We start from the raw sequence: 18,245 nt of genomic DNA, 5'->3' as shown, positions 1-18,245 counted from the left end.
CATGCCTGAAATTCCGGCTACTCGGAAGGCTGAGGCGGAAGGATCTCTGGAGCCCAGCAGGCCGAGGATGCGGTGGCCGGGAGCGGCCACTGCACTCCAGTCTGGGCGACAGAGTGAGACTCCAACTCAAAAAAAAAAAAAAAAAATGACAAGACACAAACAAGCAAACCCACCCCTTCCTCTTTCCCCCAGAAAAAGTCAAAAGAGAAAGAAATCAACACAACCAGACTCAAAAGATTAAGATAGGAAACTCAAAATAACTATGACTACAAAGCATGGTGGCTCAAACCTATAATCCCAGCACTTTGGAAGGCCAAGGCAGGCAGATTGCTTGAGCCCAGGAGTTCAAGACCAACCTGTGCAACATAGTAAAACCTCATCTCCACAAAAAGATCAAAACATTAGTGGGGTGTGGTGGTGTGCACCCATACTCCCAGGTATTTGGGAGGCTAGGTGGAAGGATCACCTGAGTCCAGGAGGTCGAGGCTGTGCCATGATCATCGTGATCACGCCACTGTACTCCAGCCTGGATGGAGTGAGATTCCCAACCCAAAAGAAATAAAATGACTGTGACTAACATGTCAGAAGCCTAATGGAAAAGGCAGACAACACATATGAACATACAGAGACTTCAACAGGCAAATGAAAACTACAGGAATGAGTGAAGTGAAAATCCTCAAAATAAAAAAAACAACAGAAATACTGAAGATCATGAACAAACGCAACAGGGCTGAGGAAAGAATCAGTGAAACTAAAACAGATCAACAGAAGTTTCCCAAACTGAAACACACACACACACACACACACACACACACACACACACACACACACGGAGAGAGAAAAGAAGTGAGGGGTTAAAAAAACATTTGGGGAAGGTGATGACTGAGAACCTTTCATAGACAAACTACAAATATAATAAACTAAAAGAACACCAATTGGAAACCCCACACAAATATACCTAGATATATCATATTCCAACTGCTGAAAATCAAAGAGAAAATTTTGAAAGCAGGGGGGTGGGGGATGGGGTGTGGGGGGAAATGGAAGCATATTACACAGAGATACAAAGATAAGAATTACAGATTTATCCTCAGAAAGTATATAAGCCAAAAGACAATGAAGCAACAGCTTTAAAGTGCTGAAAGAAACACACACACACACAATGACTCATGCCTGTAATCCCAGCACTTTGAGAGGCTGAGGCAGGAGGACTGTTTGAACCCAGGAGTTTGAGACCAGCCTGGGCAACACAGTGAGACCTTGTCTCCAAAAAACCCCAAAACCAAAAAAACCAAAAATTAGTTGGGCATGGTGGTATTCACCTGTAGTCCTAGCTACTCAGGAGGTGAAGGAGAAAGATTGTTTGAGCTGAGGAGGTTGAGGATGTGATGAGCCATCATCATGCCACTGCACTACAACCTGAGTCACAGAGTAAGACTCCAATTCAAAGAAAAAAAAAAACTATGCCCAGAATTCTAAACTCAGGAAAAAAATATTTTCCCAAAAATGAAGGTGAAATAAAGACCTTTTATTCAAACAACAAAAGCTGAATTAATGTATTACCAGCAGACCTGTATTACAGAAGATGGTAAATGCAATTCTTCAGGCAAAAGGAAATTTGATACCCAACAGATCCTAGGTCTGTATTTGTTTATGTATATTTTGGATCTACACAAACAGAAATGGATCTAAACATACAAAGAAATGGATAGATTTAAGGTCTATATAAAAGACATTTTCTCTTACTTTTAATCGCTTTAAAAGATATTGTTTAAAGCAAAGATAACAGCAATGCAGAGTGGGGTCATAGATGTAATAGTAATCTATAACACACTAGAACAAAAAAGGGAAATTTAGAGTATGCAAATAGTGCTGCAATAAATATCCTTGAGCATGAACCTTTGTATGCAACACTTATACAATAAAGTCCAAACACTTTGCAATGTGGCCTTAATCACCACTGTAGGCCTATTTCAAGTAAGATATCCCTCATGTCAGCCAAAAACGAACTACCCCCCATTTTCAGAATATGCCATGGCCTCTTATATATGTTATTTCCTTAACTGGTAAATTTCTACTCACATTAAGATCACTATTAAATGCTATAATTATTTCTCCAAATTAGTTCACCCCACTAGATTAAGTCTTAGTGGTCATGTTTGAAATCTCAGTGCTAGGTACTCAACAAGGATATGTGGAATGAGTAGTTAAAAAAAATGACTAGTTGGCAATAATATTCCTAATAAAAGTGAAGGAATGATCTAAGTAATTAGCTGATTCCATGCTTATACTTGATATTCCAACCGCCTTAGAAACACCATTACTGCCTTTTTATAGGAGTCTGTCTCACCCTGAGGACTCGCTTAGTATTAACACCTTTACACACTGTAAAGGTTCTGCTATTTCACTATGCCAATCTCTATTACTTACAACGGCTGGGTGGGCTGATGTCCATTACAGTCAAGGTCGGGTTGTCGATGTCACTTCCCCTTCTTCTTATTCGACTATCGTCATACTCTGGGGTAAAGACACTGCTTCCACTACTAGTGCTTAAGGAGTGATCAGTAGGACTGAAACTCACAGGAGACCGGAAGCTGGTCCCCTGGGTCCTTCTAGCTCTTGGAAAAGTTTTACGACCTATAACATGAACACAAAATTACCATCTACTTTTTATTAACATGGAATACTTTTAAGTGTTTAAAATTTGTAATGTAGGGAACAAATTTGTCCTGTGACTAGGATAAAAGATTGAAAAAAGGAGGGAAAAAAATGAAGACTTTGAATACTAATTCAAATAATCTATGGTAACTCACACATGCACATACGTCATAGAAAAGAACTCTCACTTTTGGATAAAAAGGAGAAAAAAAATTTTATTTTCACTTCCAATAATGATTTAAAAATACAAAGATTTAGAAGTTCACAAGTAGTTTTGCTTTTTGTTTTAAAGGGACAATGCAAGTGTGAATTTCATCACCAAGGAGTAATTTTTTAATAAGTATGATTTAATAATTATTCCTGGCCGGACTCGGTGGCTCAGCCTGTAATCCCAGCGCTTTGAGAGGCCGAGGTGAGTGGATTGCCTCAGCCTGCGGGTTCGAGACCCGCCTGGGCAACTTGGAGAGACCTCATCTCTACAGTAAATCAAAAAATTAGCCAGGCATGGTAGCGTGCGCCTGTAGTTCCAGCTCCTTGGAAGGCTGAGGCAAAGGATCGCCGGAGCCCAGCAGGTCGAGGCTGCGGTGGCCAGAAGCGTGCCACTGCACTCCAGCCTGGGCAACAGAGTGAGACTGTAACTCGAAAAGAAAAAAAAAATTACTCCTTGACAGTCAGACTCACAACTCTAGTCCCAGCTACACAAAGGGCTGAGCAGGGAGGATCACTTAAGCCCAGGAGTTTAAGTCAGCTTGAGCAAGACCCTTTTTCTACTTATTTTATTTTTCCAGATACATCAGATAGGAGCAAAAGACATATTGCTCATCAGTGAGACCCTTTTTCTTTTAAGGGAAAGACATGTCTTATAAGTTGACGTAAGGTAAAATATAATTTTTTTTTATTATTTTATTTTATTTTTTTGTAGAGATGGGGAATTTCACTGGGTTGCCCAGTCTGCTCTCAAATTCATGGCCTCAAGTGATCCTTCTGTTTCAGCCTCCCAAAGTGCTGGGAATATAGGCATAAGTCATATCCAGCCTAAAATGTTACAGCTTAGCTATGACCCAATTTCCTCAAAACACCTTTTTTAAACCAGAAAACTAAGTGATTCAGGGAAATTTTTTTCTGAAGGTATTATACAAATATGAGATTTAAAAAAAATTTACATTTATTATTTTTGAGATTTTTTTTAACAAGTTATTCTTGTGGTCTAAATGCCAAATACTTACCGTCATTATACTCTTGATGATGATATGAAACATGATACCTTCTTGGATATGTTCCTCCTTTTCCAAATTTCTCAAAGATAGGGTTATCATAGTCTGTTAAGACATGTAAGAAAGTTATATGCTATTTTTAATTTTTATTTTTTTATTTTTTGAGTTGGAGTCTTACTCTGTCACCCAGACTGGAGTGCAATGGCCGCTCCCGGCCACCGTAGCCTCGACCTGCTGGGCTCCGGCGATCCTTCCGCCTCCGCCTTCCAAGTAGCCGGAATTACAGGCACATGCTACCACGCCCAGCTGATTTTTTGATGTATTGTACAGATGAGGTCTCGCTGCCCAGGCGGGGCTCGAACCCGCGGGCTCAGGCAATCCGCTCACCTCAGCCTCCCAAAGGCACGGGATCACAGGCTGAGCCACCCAGTCCGGCTATATGCTATTTTTTTAAAAGTCAAATACTTCTAATGATGAAAAGCCATTTACAAACTTTTATTTGATTTTTCAAAAATCTCCCCTCTCCCTCTCAGCCAAAATATTATCCAATGACATAAACATTTAGAATTTATAAAGTCTAACCTGAAAATTCCTGATGATTATCTGGGTAGCTCTGTGCCCTAGGCATTCGTGATTTTGGATAACTCTCTCTATAAACAAAAAATGTCATGTTAAGAGAAAATATGTAAATAAGACTTTTTAGAAAAAATGTAAAGTAACATCTGTATCGATCTATCTCTGTGTGTATGTGTGTGTAAAGGAGCTCACCCTGGTCATGTAGGCAAAAAGCCTAGCTATTAAAGTTAACCTGGAGAACACGGTGGTAAGAATGACATATTCTGGAATCACAGCTGTTTGGAAACACTTTGTTTTAACTTGAGCTCTGTCATTTAACCTTGGCAAATCACCTTTCTGAGACTGTTTCATGCATCTATAGAAAGAAGATAATAATCTCCAACCCGTCAAACATATATAAGTGTCCAGGACAGTGCCTTGCAAATAGTGAAAACTCAATATATAGCTTTCTCTGAATTTCTTAAATGTCCATCTTGAGGTAGACATTAATACAGAGGTTTCATATACACAGATAAGGGAAAATTTAAATGTACTTCACACACAGTATTATTTATCCTTTCAGAATTTGCTTTCATAAAGTAATCTCTGAGGAGATTAAACAGGTAAAGATTTTAATATTGACTCTGAGCTACAGTGACTACTAAGAACATTGGCCTATTGAGACCAGGAGGGGGAGCACTTGTAACAAAAAATTCACAATTGCAAATTGATGTTGCTCATATTCCTAAACAGCCAGTTCATGAAAGAATAATAGTACTTAAATTTTTTAAACGACAACCAACACACTGGGCCACAATTAACAAGAATGTAAATTATTTCTAACCTGGTGCCAGAATCCTGAACAGGTGAAATAACTCAAATCTCCAAAAGTAAACATATTAATGAAAAATTTGACAGCAAACAAGTTTTAAAAGTAAACGTACAGAAATTCTAAATTTGACTTGCCTTCAACCACACAATTTTGGCAAGTAGAAATACTCAAAACTATTATAATTATATCATTTTAGCTAAAAATAATACTAGGGCCCATGAAGTTAAGGGATTCATCCACACTGTGTAATAATTGTTTGCTATTGTTATAGACAAGTATCAATTAATTACATTCCTCTAAATTTACCATAAAAGAGATACTGATAATTAAACATGCTATCTACATGCATATTTACCCATACGCATATTAAAAAACAAAAACCACAATCAACATTACCCGTCCAAAGGACTATCAAGTGATGGACAACTTCCTGAGCCAGAATTTTCAGGGCTACTTAAGGATAATGGATCCAGCATCTAGGAAAATAAAGAGTTCCACCATGATTTAATCTGATATAATCAAAAGTTACTTTTTTAAAAAAACTGCTCTATTGAGATATAATTCATGTGACATAATATTCACCCTTTAAGTCAACAGCTTTTGAAATACTGAGAGGGAGATATTCATCACAATTTTAGAAGAACCCTATACTCAGCAGTCCCTTGTTAGATAAGCCACAACTCTAAAATTTCTTTAAGAGAAAAACATTCTTTTCTATCATCTATAGACTAAATAATTAAAGTTACAATGTTTTACATAATTTTGCTTACTGAAAACTGAACAAAGCCCCACTCAAATTAAGACTAATAACACTGTGACATTACTAACCACTTCAATGTAAACTACTGCAATACTGTGAACATACAAGCGATGTTAAGAAAATTAACAGCAATTCCATGAAAATATTTCAATACCATAAAACTGAGGTATTTTTTAAAATGCTTTGAGCCGGGAGCGGTGGCTCACGCCTATAATCCCAGCACTTTGGGAGGATTGCCTGAGCCCACAAGTTCAAGACCAGCCTGGGCAACTTGGTGAGACCTTGTCTCTACAATAAATCAAAAAAATTTAGACAGGCACAGTAGCGCACATCTGTGGTTCCAGCTACTTGGAAGGCTAAGGCCGAAGGATCACCTAAGTCCAGCAGGTCCAGGCAATATCACCTTCAACCTTTGGTCTGTAACACGTTTTCTCTAATAATCTATCACATAACAACAAAGAGGCATATTTTTAAAAAAATGTTCACAAACCTCAGTTTCATAGTTAAATACTTGTAGTTTTACTCTGTCTTTCAAATATCTTTTTTAAAAACCTGAATGTTAATCCCAGGATCACAAAACAAATGCATTAATCATTCATTCACTTATGGATGAGCAATACAAGAAAATCAACCTTATTCCGGCTTTCTTTACATATCAATACATACAGGCACACGTAAACTAGTGTGTATTTTCCTGACTGACACACACACACACACACACACACACACACACACACACCAGGTACTTACCAAGTCACACTGACTCTGACAATATCTCTTTAAACGAAAAACATCAAACTTTGGCTTACTTGGTCCATGCTCTCTGGAATGAACTCTCCTTCACTGTTGATACTAGTGAATGACCCATTCCGGGCAACCTGGTGCAATTCATCTGGAATGTATCCTGGGGGAGGGGAACTTCTATCTCTATTACTGGGACCTCAAAGAAGAAAAATTATATGATTTATAATTATCAGCAAGAAAATCAAGTTTTGCTTCAAATAGGCTATATTCCTGAACTATATCAATAATAACTATAGCAAGTGAAATTCAATTTTAATTAAAACTTATCAGAACATTGTTTGTAAAACTTAAAACGTGTTTATACCCATTGTAAATTCCCATCCTACGATAATTATTAACTTCACTGTAAAATTCATTTATACTTACTACATAGTCTTTTGACTACTGATGGGTTGATAATACAATATACATTTTTAGATACATTTAGATAGATTTCTGAACTTCTAGAGGTCACTTGTACCCAAATAAATGTTAGCTTTTGACATAATTTATAAACAGCATCATATTGTAGTGAAAGACTATGGGCTTTGCAACTAGACCTCAGTTTAAAACCTAGTTCCAGTTATTTACCAGCCGGGTGTCTTGGTAAAGTTACCCATCTTCATAAACCTGTTTCCTCATCTGTAAACATGGGACTAAATCCCTTCTTTGCAAGGTTTCATGATATTCTTTCCATCTCCTCTCTTTAATCTTTAGAAACCTAAAATGAGATTATTTCTTAGTAATTTAGCCCCTATTAGGGCATTTTCTATTTGAAATCCTGTATTCTATTTTTGGGTATTTAAATTTTTTTTTTTTTGTGGCAAGCCATATTCCTGGAATTTACATTTTTTTGTATTTTAGAAAAATGGAAAATTTGGCATTCATTTAGAATAGTTCATTTAATTAACCACATTTCTATGAGACAATAACCTTCTTTATTCTACCTGATTCTGTAGAACTGATGCTATGTTAATAGTAATGTTAATATACTTACAGTGACTCCTTTACATAAGGCTAAAGCCTTTTTGCTTTAAACTTGACCAGAACTTAAATGCTCACATAACTTCCCCATGTCTATTTTATTTTTGAGTTGGAGACTCACTCTGTTGCCCAGGCTGGAGTGCAGTGGTATGCTCACAACTACCACAACCTCAGCCTGCTGGACTCAGACGATCCTTCTGCCTCAGCCTTCCAAGTAGCTTCTCTCCTTTCCTGTAATTTTTTGAAATTAACTATAAAATAGACATGTGGACCAGGCGCAGTGGCTCACCCCTACGATTCCACTATTTTGGGATACAGAGGTAAGAGAGAATTACCTGAGTCCAGGAGTTCAAGATCAGCCTGGACAACTTGGTGTGACCTCTCTACAAAAAATTAGCCGGGCATGGTGATAGCGTGCCTGTAGTTCCAGCTACTTGGAAGGCTGAGGCAGAAGGATCGCCTGAGTCCAGCAGGCTGAGGTTGTGGTAGTTCTGAGCATGCCACTGCACTCTAGCCTGGGCAACAGAGTGAGTCTCCGACTCAAAAATAAAATAGATATGGAGAAGTTATGTGAGCATTTACGTTCTGGTCAAGTTTAAAGCAAAAAGGCTTTAGCCTTATGTAAAGGAGTCACTGTAAGTATATGCCAGCATTTGTTAATGAGATAGGAAAAAAGAAAGGAAAATGATTACCAAGAGATGTACATAAAAGGACACAGGGAACAAAAAACACAACGAAAATTTCTTCACCTCCTTGACAACGCATTTTTCTTCATTTTTGTTAGTAACGGGTATGCCAATGCACTCCTCATTCAGACTTGAACACCAGCATACTATCCCAATGGAATTTTTTTCATTAGCTCCCGTTTTAAAAACAATTAAAAAGAATAGTTGTCAACATATAAGGAAAAAAAATAGATGGTCATACCTATCAAAGTCATTACAAGTTTAAAGCAGTGTTAATAAAACACTAGCAATTCTATACAATTTCCAGTTTCTTTTTTTTTTTTGAGTTGGAGTCTCACTCTGTCACCCAAACTGGAGTGCAGTGGCCGCTCCCGGCCACCGCAGCCTCAACCTGCTGGGCTCTGATGATCCTTCCGCCTCAGCCTTCCAAGTAGCTGGAACTACAGGCATGCGCTACCACGCCCGGCTCATTTTGATTTTTTTATTGTAGAGATGAGGTCTCGTTAAGTTGCCCTGGTGGGTCTCGAAAAAAAAAAAAAAGTACATTTCTTTCTTAATCCCCATTTCTTTCTTAATCTCCATTTCTTTCTTAATCCTCATTTCTTATATTATAGTAGCTATCATTCTAAAGCAAAAAATTGCCAACTCACTTAAGTTGCATTAGGCAGAACAAGCCAAAACATGTTAGTTAAGTCGGCTTTTTCTTTTCTTCTTGAGTCAGACTCTCATGCTGGCACCCAGGCTGAAGTACAGTGCCACGATCATACCTTACCATAACCTCAACCTCCTGGACTCAGGTGATCCTTCTGCCTCAGCCTCCCGAGTAACCAGGACTACAGGTATACACCACCATGCCCTGCTAATTTTTAAAAATTTTTCATAGAGATAAGGCCGCTGTGTTGCCTAGGCTGATCTCGAACTCCTGGGCTCAAGCACTCCTCCCTCCTCAGCCTCCAAAAGTGCTGGGATTACAGATGTGAGCCACCATGCCTGGTCAAAATGTACATTTTATAGTAGTCATGCTTTCTGTTTGAAAAGTAAAATGTACTTTACAAGTGTTCTTTAAATTTACTGCTATAAAAATCCCATGATTTAAAGATGAGAACAAATTTATTGGTCTCAGATTAATCAGAGAGCTGGAATTTAAATTCAGGTATTTCAAATGTTCTTTCACCAGATTTTAAAATTATATCAAAATATATCTGAATGAATACAAGCCATTTTTATTTTGTGTATCACCTTTGCTGCTCATACTTCCAGCACCTCTAAAACCAAAAGCTGGACTTGTATAACAGACACTTAGAAGAGAACAGTCATAAGACAGCCTCTTCTGGGGAGCAAAAGAGAAGATGAATAATATATATAGTTTTGGTGGTTCACATCCCAGTTTAATCTTTTCTTTCATCATCAACAACCTTCTTTGGCCACCCGTCCTTTTCAGAGTCCTCACCACAACTATTTTGCCGCACTCTCCCGCTTCCTCCTTATCCACTGGCTCTTCTCTGCCTCTTCAACTGTTCCCCTTCACATCCACCCCCCATACATGCTTTTGTGCCATCTTTAATGACTATACTCATTGCCCTCTCTGGTAAAAACATTTCTACCAGTGGATTTTTGGAAGAATGTAATGCTTTGATCACATAAAAATACAGATTATCAATGTTTCATATAAATTGGGGAATACACATAGAAGTACCTCTTAAAGCACCTCTGCCCAGCCCATGCTTCACTCATAAAATCTCTTTAAAAAACAGCACACAGGATCCTTTTTTAATACCATAAGCTCAAAAATATCAATATATAATTAGTGGTAAATGAAATTTGAATATTAATAAAGTAATAATACAGCATAATATGGAAATCCTTAGTAATCTTTATTTTGACAACATTTTTGGCAAGAACTAAAACCTAGAGAAAGACTTATGAACTTAGAATCCAGTCTATTAATTCCAATATATCAGTATTATTTTTTAATTTTTTTCCCCTCATTCTACTTGTACAAATAAAACATCTTCAAGGTTTTATTTTTATTTTATTTTTAAAATGTGGGGTACAATTCAGGGTTAGGTACTTACGTGGTCATTGTACAGGTAAAGTGTGGGTACCCTTACTGAGGTTACGCGCTCTCACCATGCCGGCAGTGCTCCCTACTGCCAATTCCTTTCTTAGAGTATTATGATAAATGTTCAAGGTAAAACCTCTTCAAGGTTCTATTTGAATTTGTTAAACATTAAAATAGCCTGGGTACATAAATAATGAACTTAAATTGGAGATGATCAATTCTGCAATACTTGCAAGGAATTCCCAAGGGACATCAGATATTAGGATGTATTTAACTTAGATAAATTACAGAAAGTACAGAAATGGAATGCTATTTATGAGGAATATGCTTAGGTGTTACACTGCATTAAAAGATGAAGAAGAAATTGAGAAATCATTTATTTCATAATTCAGACAGTAGCTTTCTTACCTATTATAGGAAGCCGCTTTTTCCTCTCTGCTTCAAATACTGTGTTATCCAAATCTTCTTGTGATGGCAATGGTTCTAAATTAGTAGGCTACAGAGGAGAAAAAACAATTAATGCTATTTTCCCCCTTTGGGGTTTTAAGCAGAATTCTCTCTCCTACCAAACATAACCTAGCTACTCTATTATTATTTGTGAGCTTTCCCAGATCTTCTACTCTTTGAAATTTTGTTACCAACATAATTCTTTCCAAGTTGTCAGTTTCTATTAGTTTCTAATGCACAATACGTTATTTATAATCGTGACTGTGGTTTTGAGGAGCAAGGATATTAAACTATAGCAATTAAAGTGCGTAAGTTTGTATTTAATCACACTGAAATTATAGCAATGACTACAGAATAAAATTATGTTTTATATATTGACTTTTACAAGCATTAAGTTCTACAATTTTTACTGGAAAAATATCCCAAGTCATACCTGTGTACTTCCATTTATCACAAGTAATATCTTGAGGCTCTTCATATGAATACTACGATCCAGCAGTTCCACAGCTTTGTCCAAGTCATCTTGGGTGGTTAATGGAATTACCAACTAGACAAAAAGAAGCATAAGGAATCATGCAGCTATCTCACCAGGTCAAGCTTTCCATGAGCATCTCCATTAACAGGGAATTACAAATGTCAAAATACCTTGCTCTTTGATTTGTTGCTATAACGAAAGTCTAAATGCACATCTAGATTGCTTTGCTCTCCCCATCCTACTATCACCAAAATCTTAGAATAAACATGGATATTTTGCCTTATTGAGTGTTACATTCTTCTAGAAAATATACTTAAATATTGTTTTTCTAGGATATTTCCAAAATGTTGTTAAATTTAAGTTACATATTTGCTGTAAAACAGCATTAAGGAGTATACACAAAGACCATAACAAATAAACTATTTTTCATCTGCACAGATGAAACTCTCAGTTCTTTTTCCAGTTGTGACCACAGACTTGCACTTTCATCTGGTGAGACATATCAACATCCTTAGCATCTGCCATGGAGGACAGCTGCTATAGAGGGAGGCCACCAGTAACATCCCTGCAATGTAGAGCCTACCTGGGGTTCATCTCTGAGTCCAGTGACCTGACCTCTGCACTCTAAAATAAGCTACTGGGGTAGCCATCCAGAGTAAACCCTCAATGTGGAATCTGCTTTTATTAGTCCTCTCATGGATCAATGTTACAGAGGACAAAAACACCTGAGAACTCTATGAGAAAAAGTGTGATTTCACACAGTTAAAGAAAATCAAGGTATCACATTTTTAAAGTCAATTTAGTAGCTTAAGAAGACTCTATCAATAACTTCAAAGTATATTCCATTTTATTGAAAGAGGGATAGAATAAAAACAAGTAAACATAATCTACACCTGTTAACTTGGACTGTATCAGGCCTTCATATGTAAGGTCTAGTTAATTTGAGGTCTCCTACAGTATAAATTCCCCCCCCCACCAGCAATTAGCATGGGACACAGCAAAGAGTAGATACTTGGTTAAATGCTGTTTAATAAATATCACAGGAGTGAAAGTTCAGTGTGCATCCAAACCCACTAGCTGGTATGGCATGCACTCACGCTGTAGACTTTTGGGAAAAAAGTTTTTGCTTTAAAAAAAGGCTGCCAGTCACAAATATAAAGCATTGTAAATGTGAATTCCATCATACAATTTGCTTACATTTAATTACTCTGTTTGTAAAATTATATTCTAAATTTCTATTTGTAGCTCATTTTGTATTACTGTGAGTTATCCACTAACTATGCTCTTTTTTCTCTATGAAAATTTTTTTCCAATAAAAAAAGAATTATTAACTGTACGATATCACAGAACAAGCCTGATTTACTAAATCCACTTGAATTACTTTTATTTTTCTACCAATTATGAACCATATTGACATATCTTGCTCCTACCTTCAACAGTCTATTTTATTATATTTTAAGCACTGGAAAACTTTAAAAAGCAACAATGAAGACTGTTCTGCCAGTTTTTCACTTGAGAGGGAACTCTGAAGACTTTTCCTAACATTTATTTGTAACTGGATTGTTTGCTTCTGAGGTAAAAACAAAACAAAACAAAACAAAACAACCCACTAATTCAAATGACAGTAACCACATAGGAACAGACAGGGTTCTGCTCTTCTTCCATTTGCTACCATGAAATATGGACATCCCAGAGGAGTGCCTGGCACAGCAACTAAGCCATTGCCTACAGTTCTGATGTGATCCCGGCTGTGTTCTAAGGTTCCCTATTACATACAAACTGTAAAATGAGAACCAAGAGTCAAGAAGAAGGCGGGGGAGCGGTGGCACAAGCCTATAATTTCAGCACTTTGGAAGGCTGAGGTGAGTGGATTGCCTGAGCCCATGGGTTTGAGAACAGCCTGGGCAACTTGGCAAGACCTCATCTCTACAATAAAAAAAAAAAAATTAGCTGGGCGTGGCAGTATGTGCCTGTAGTTCCGGCTACTTGGAAGGCTGAGGCGGAAGGATCAACGAGGCCCAGCAGTTTGACGCTGGGGTGGCCATAAGCGTGCCACTGCATTCCAGCCTAGGCAGCGGAGTAAGACTCCAATTCAAGGGGGAAAAAAGAAGTCAAGAAGTAGTCCCAGCTTACTTAAATTATATTAAATAGATCACAGAATGTTTTCCTGTTTGGTAAATTCACTTCAGCTTCATTCCCTCTGGCTTATTTTTGATGAATCAGTTGTTCGTTAATATAAATCTTTCCTGGAAGGGAAACTTAAAATTGAGTCCAATTACACATTAAATAGAACTTAAATTTGAATGAAGTAAATAATCTTTTTGACTTACATAGTAAAGTATGAAAATAAACTATAAAAAGGTTTTCCTGCTCTACTTATCTAAAATGAGAACACGACAACACACACAGAGAGACATACACAACCACCTTAAATAGACAAAGAACAGACAAACGAACAAATCCAACCAATCCCAGCTTATATTTCCTGGTTGATTCAACCACAGCAAACCAAAAGTTTATAGAGTAATAGTTCATTTTGAACAAAGGAATTTATATTACGCTACAAAAAATATTTATAGAACTGGAATAATGTGCGGTATAAATGAGTATTTTGCTTATCTATAGGTCCACAAAACTAACACTTTTGTAATATTTTCCCTAATACCCCCAATGTCCAAGATCATGCATTTAATCTGGGACAACATGGTTAACTCACAGAATTACAGACTGTCGCAGAATCTCAGGGTTACATGAAATCTTAAATGTAATCTTATCCTAACACGACCTCTAACACATCCTTCCAGAAGGCCACCAAAACATAATGGCAGGCCAGAAATCCTTCAGAAAGCATGAGAAAAAAAACTAAAAATGAAAAAACTTTCCAATTTTTAGAAAATGGGAAAGAGCTATTAAAACCACAGATAGGTTAGTTTGATATCAATCCTCAAGAAAACCCCAGAGAAAATTACATAAACAAATTGGGAGAATTAATAAAAGAAACAGCAATTCCAGGAGCTAGCATAGATATAATATCAATCTAATCACATCAAACTGGTCTCATCTTTGTTGATAGATCTACCAAACTGGTAGATAAAAACCATATTATAGTCTTAATATGTCTTGGCATTTAAAGTTTTCCATGATACAACTTTAGAAAAAAGAAAAGAGATAGATATGTCTGGGATCCCCTAGAATCCTACCATAGGATTATGCTAAGTTCAAGTCATTTACATTAAAAAACAAACAAACTAGGAAACACTGGTAGAGGGAAGACAGGGAAAGGGAGGAGGTCCATAAAGGGTGTATCATTATCCAGCAACTTGCCACTGTGGGCAAGTGGAATCCGCCCATCCCCACTGCCCCTTCTTCCCCTCTGAGGCCCATCTCCCTAGCTCTGAGGCCCATTATCTCTTCAGCCCCTGTGGCCATACCTTTGGAAAGCCCTCAGAGCCTGAGGGGTTGGCAGGGGGAAATCTCGCCAGCACAAACAGAAAGTGCTAAGATGAGGCAGGCCAACATGGTGTTTATGGCTAACTGAAAACTCAAAAAAGTATTTGAAAAATAAAATTTCATGGTACGACTATAGTATAGTCCTCATCATATTTTTCAGGACTGTTTGTTGGGATATAAATTTTTACTGTATCAAAACATGTTCATATCTGAGCTGTAAGTAGTATCTTTAGATAAGCTATATTTGCATTTTCTTTTGCTTTAAATTAACAATAATTCATTCAAAATCTAATATTTTCAGATATTTAAGTTTACACAATGCTCTAACATTTGCAAAGCACTTTCACGTTTTCTTGCATTAATTTTTACTAAGTTCTCCACTGTCACTCCACCCCCACCAGCAGTTTTCCTATTCTTGAAATATTTTTCCATCTTAAGATCACTGCATGCACTGCTCTGAAGCCACTGCCTCTACTAGCAACTTTCTTTCCCTGAAACATTGCGGGGTTGGTATTTCATACTTAAAGTCTCAGTATGAATATTGAGAGACCCAAGAGATTAAAAAAAAGAAATACTATATGAATTCCTACCCCACGTTCACTGTATTTGTTTGCAGTGTTTGTACTTAGAATTTTGTTAAGTTTAATTTTTGTTTGTCTCATAAAATAACCGATTGCTTCCGCAACTGCTGCTAGCAGTATGTGAATGTCAAGTAATAAACCCCTCCCGGGCATTCCTTTGCTTAGCCTGCCTGCTGACATTCCACTCTGCTCATTTAGCAGCTCCCCAGTCAATCACAGGTAGAGCAGACCAGACCAATCCCAAGTGCCCCCATACCCATTAGGAGAAATTACCCTATCATGTAAAAACAAGTTTAAAGTTCTTTCCCCTCCCTCTGTAATGATGTATAAAAACTGCTTGCCATGCTGGATCGGGGCTCTCGTCCCTGAAGCTGGTGCTTCGGGCGTGAGCCCAGACTCGAGCCTGAATAAAGACCCTCGTGTGTTTGCATCGGAGCTGGCTCTTTGTGGTCTCTATCTCTCTCATTAGAGTCCCGGGTTCAACATTTGGAGGCCCCAGCGAGATTTCAGAGACCTCCTAGACTCCAGCCCGAAGGGTCTTAGCCAGTGGGTAAGTGCACACGCGCTTCTGGTAGGATATCGATATCCATTTTATAAGGCCGGATAAGGTAGAGTGGACGCACTCTAAGACCCTCCCGGCCAGAGATCTTGGGAGATGTCTCTCGATCTCAGAGGGAGCCTAGGTGCTGGAAAGTGCAGGCACAGAGGGGGTCCAGGCGCGAGAGGTGTGGACTCAGTAGCTCTCCGACGCAGTGGCGGTCTGAGAGAGGGCTGAGAGAGGGCGTCGTCTGGTATGCCCCATTCAGAGGATAGCGCTGTCCTCATATCTGAAGGTAGCTCAGCACCAAGAGGTGGGCTTGCCTTCAGATCGGTTTTGTCTTTGTCTCTACGGCCGTAGGAAAGTATATTTTTGTGTTGGTTGCGTTTTTTTATTTTTTTATTTTATCTGCTGTTTATATGTGTGTTACTGTGGACGGAAAACATGGGACAGAGACTGACTCTAACTCTTGGCTGATTATTTCTCGGACATAAAGTAAAGCTGATAATCTAAATGAAATCATTTGCAAAAAAAACAAAACTTTCAAGGTTAGTATAAAAGCTTACAAATTCTAAATACTGCTGCAAAAGAATTTCTGCTAATAACTAGTTCTATCATTTCATTTTAAAAGTGTATCCTTGTATTTTCAGCCAAAATAAATAATATAAGCAATATAGGATGTATTTAGCCAATATATAAATAATATAAAGTATGCTTTTAATAATACATTTTTGTTCTACAATAGAATGGCTGGTTACAGAAAGCATAGAACAAAAACAGAAAGTTAAAACATGTCAAAGAATGGTATAAGTTCATCGAACATGTCAGGTAGAAGTTAATGGAAACAAATAAAAGAAATTCTGTAAACTCTTGAGGCTAAAAAGTTAATAGTCTGTGTTGGGGGTATACCAACCTATCAATTGCTAACAGGTGTCTCTCACTTTGAATCTGTTAAAAAGCTGGTTAAGTTATTGTGCTTTGTTTAATGGGACATATGGTCTTCTAAAAACTTGATTGGCGCATATTTTTCAATGTCATCTTGTCTCCTCTTATTTAAGTGGTGTCTTCTCCTAACCTGCTGGCGCTGTTAAAATTTCTGCCTTTTGTTGTTAAGGTTATGGAAAATTGCCTGTTGTGTATAAGACATGTTACTGGTTATCTTAAACTCTTTCCAGGGACCACTCCCCCTCCCTTCCTTAGCCTGTGAGTATGCTGAGTCTCTACTTTATACTGTAATGCTAAATAACACTAATGCTTGCGTTTTTTGGCTATGCTCATTTAATTGTCCACATCTTACGACTAAGGCTGCTGTTTAGTAATTCATGAGAATTTTTAACAGTTTTGCCTGTTTAGAAATAAATAGGAACAGATCATTTTACATCTTTGTGGTCTGTTCACTCTAAAAAAAAAAAAAAAGAACTCCAAAATGAGTACCAGCCAGAGGAAAGGTAAACAAATTGGCAGTTGCCACTAAAGGCAAAAGCTCCAGCCACCCAAAAAAAGGCCCGATAAAGATAAACCTGCTAAGGAGATGGTGTGGCCCCTCCTGAAGGGGAGGGGAAATACCTAGCTCAGCGATAGTGACTGTTGACTGAAGGGGGAGGGGCATGGCCCACCGCAGCACTCTGTATGCCATCCACTCAGAGAATCCTTGGGTCTATATAAATGTGGCTGGGGTCTAAATTAATTTCTTAATTAATACTAAGGCTAAGTTTTTAGCCCTTGTGCTCATACTGAATTTCTTCCTCCTGAAACCTGCTCTCTAGTGGAATTAAAGGTGTTCCAAAAACTAAATGTTTCACCTAACAATTACTAAAAGGTAAATTCAAATTATGACTGTAAAAGTTATCTATAAATAAATAAATAAAAATAAAATGGTATAAGCACACCAAAATGGTATAAGGAAAGTTAAAAAAATATATACATACAAAAGAAGTTCTATAAACAATCTAGGCATAATAAAGTCTTTTCTGAATGCAAGTCTCCAAACATTTTCGGATTTCTCTTCAAATTTTATATAGAATTTACTTAAGTGCCTAGTTCAAATTATAGTCTAAAACAATCTGTCAGGCTACCATTATAGTCCAGAAATACAAAAGCTGGTACTTGTGATAAAGCCACAGAAATTAAAGTTTATCATTTAAGTTATGCTAATAACTTCAGACCTTATACCTTTTATATAAAAACGTAATCAGCCCCCTGCCTACAATTGTCAAAATG

At 37.5% G+C, this 18,245-nt stretch overlaps 1 protein-coding gene across 1 annotated transcript in view; it reads right to left on the bottom strand.

Annotated features, from left to right (window-relative positions):
- Positions 1-11,981, bottom strand: part of MAP3K2 (mitogen-activated protein kinase kinase kinase 2) — a 30,173-nt gene extending 18,192 nt beyond the window's left edge. The window contains exons 1-8 of the mRNA XM_021706972.1: positions 11,934-11,981; positions 11,415-11,528; positions 10,943-11,030; positions 6,829-6,959; positions 5,656-5,735; positions 4,455-4,522; positions 3,885-3,977; positions 2,431-2,637 (exon numbers count right to left, since the gene is read on the bottom strand). Coding sequence (XP_021562647.1) covers positions 2,431-2,637; positions 3,885-3,977; positions 4,455-4,522; positions 5,656-5,735; positions 6,829-6,959; positions 10,943-11,030; positions 11,415-11,528; positions 11,934-11,981 — 829 coding nt within the window. The remainder of the gene's footprint in view (positions 1-2,430; positions 2,638-3,884; positions 3,978-4,454; positions 4,523-5,655; positions 5,736-6,828; positions 6,960-10,942; positions 11,031-11,414; positions 11,529-11,933) is intronic.
- Between the last annotated feature and the right edge of the window lie 6,264 nt (positions 11,982-18,245).

Source organism: Carlito syrichta, unplaced genomic scaffold, assembly GCF_000164805.1.
Source record: "Carlito syrichta isolate Samal-C Ts95f unplaced genomic scaffold, Tarsius_syrichta-2.0.1 Scaffold316266, whole genome shotgun sequence".
NCBI lineage: Eukaryota > Metazoa > Chordata > Mammalia > Primates > Tarsiidae > Carlito > Carlito syrichta.
This window is presented reverse-complemented; position numbering and strand designations above follow the sequence as displayed.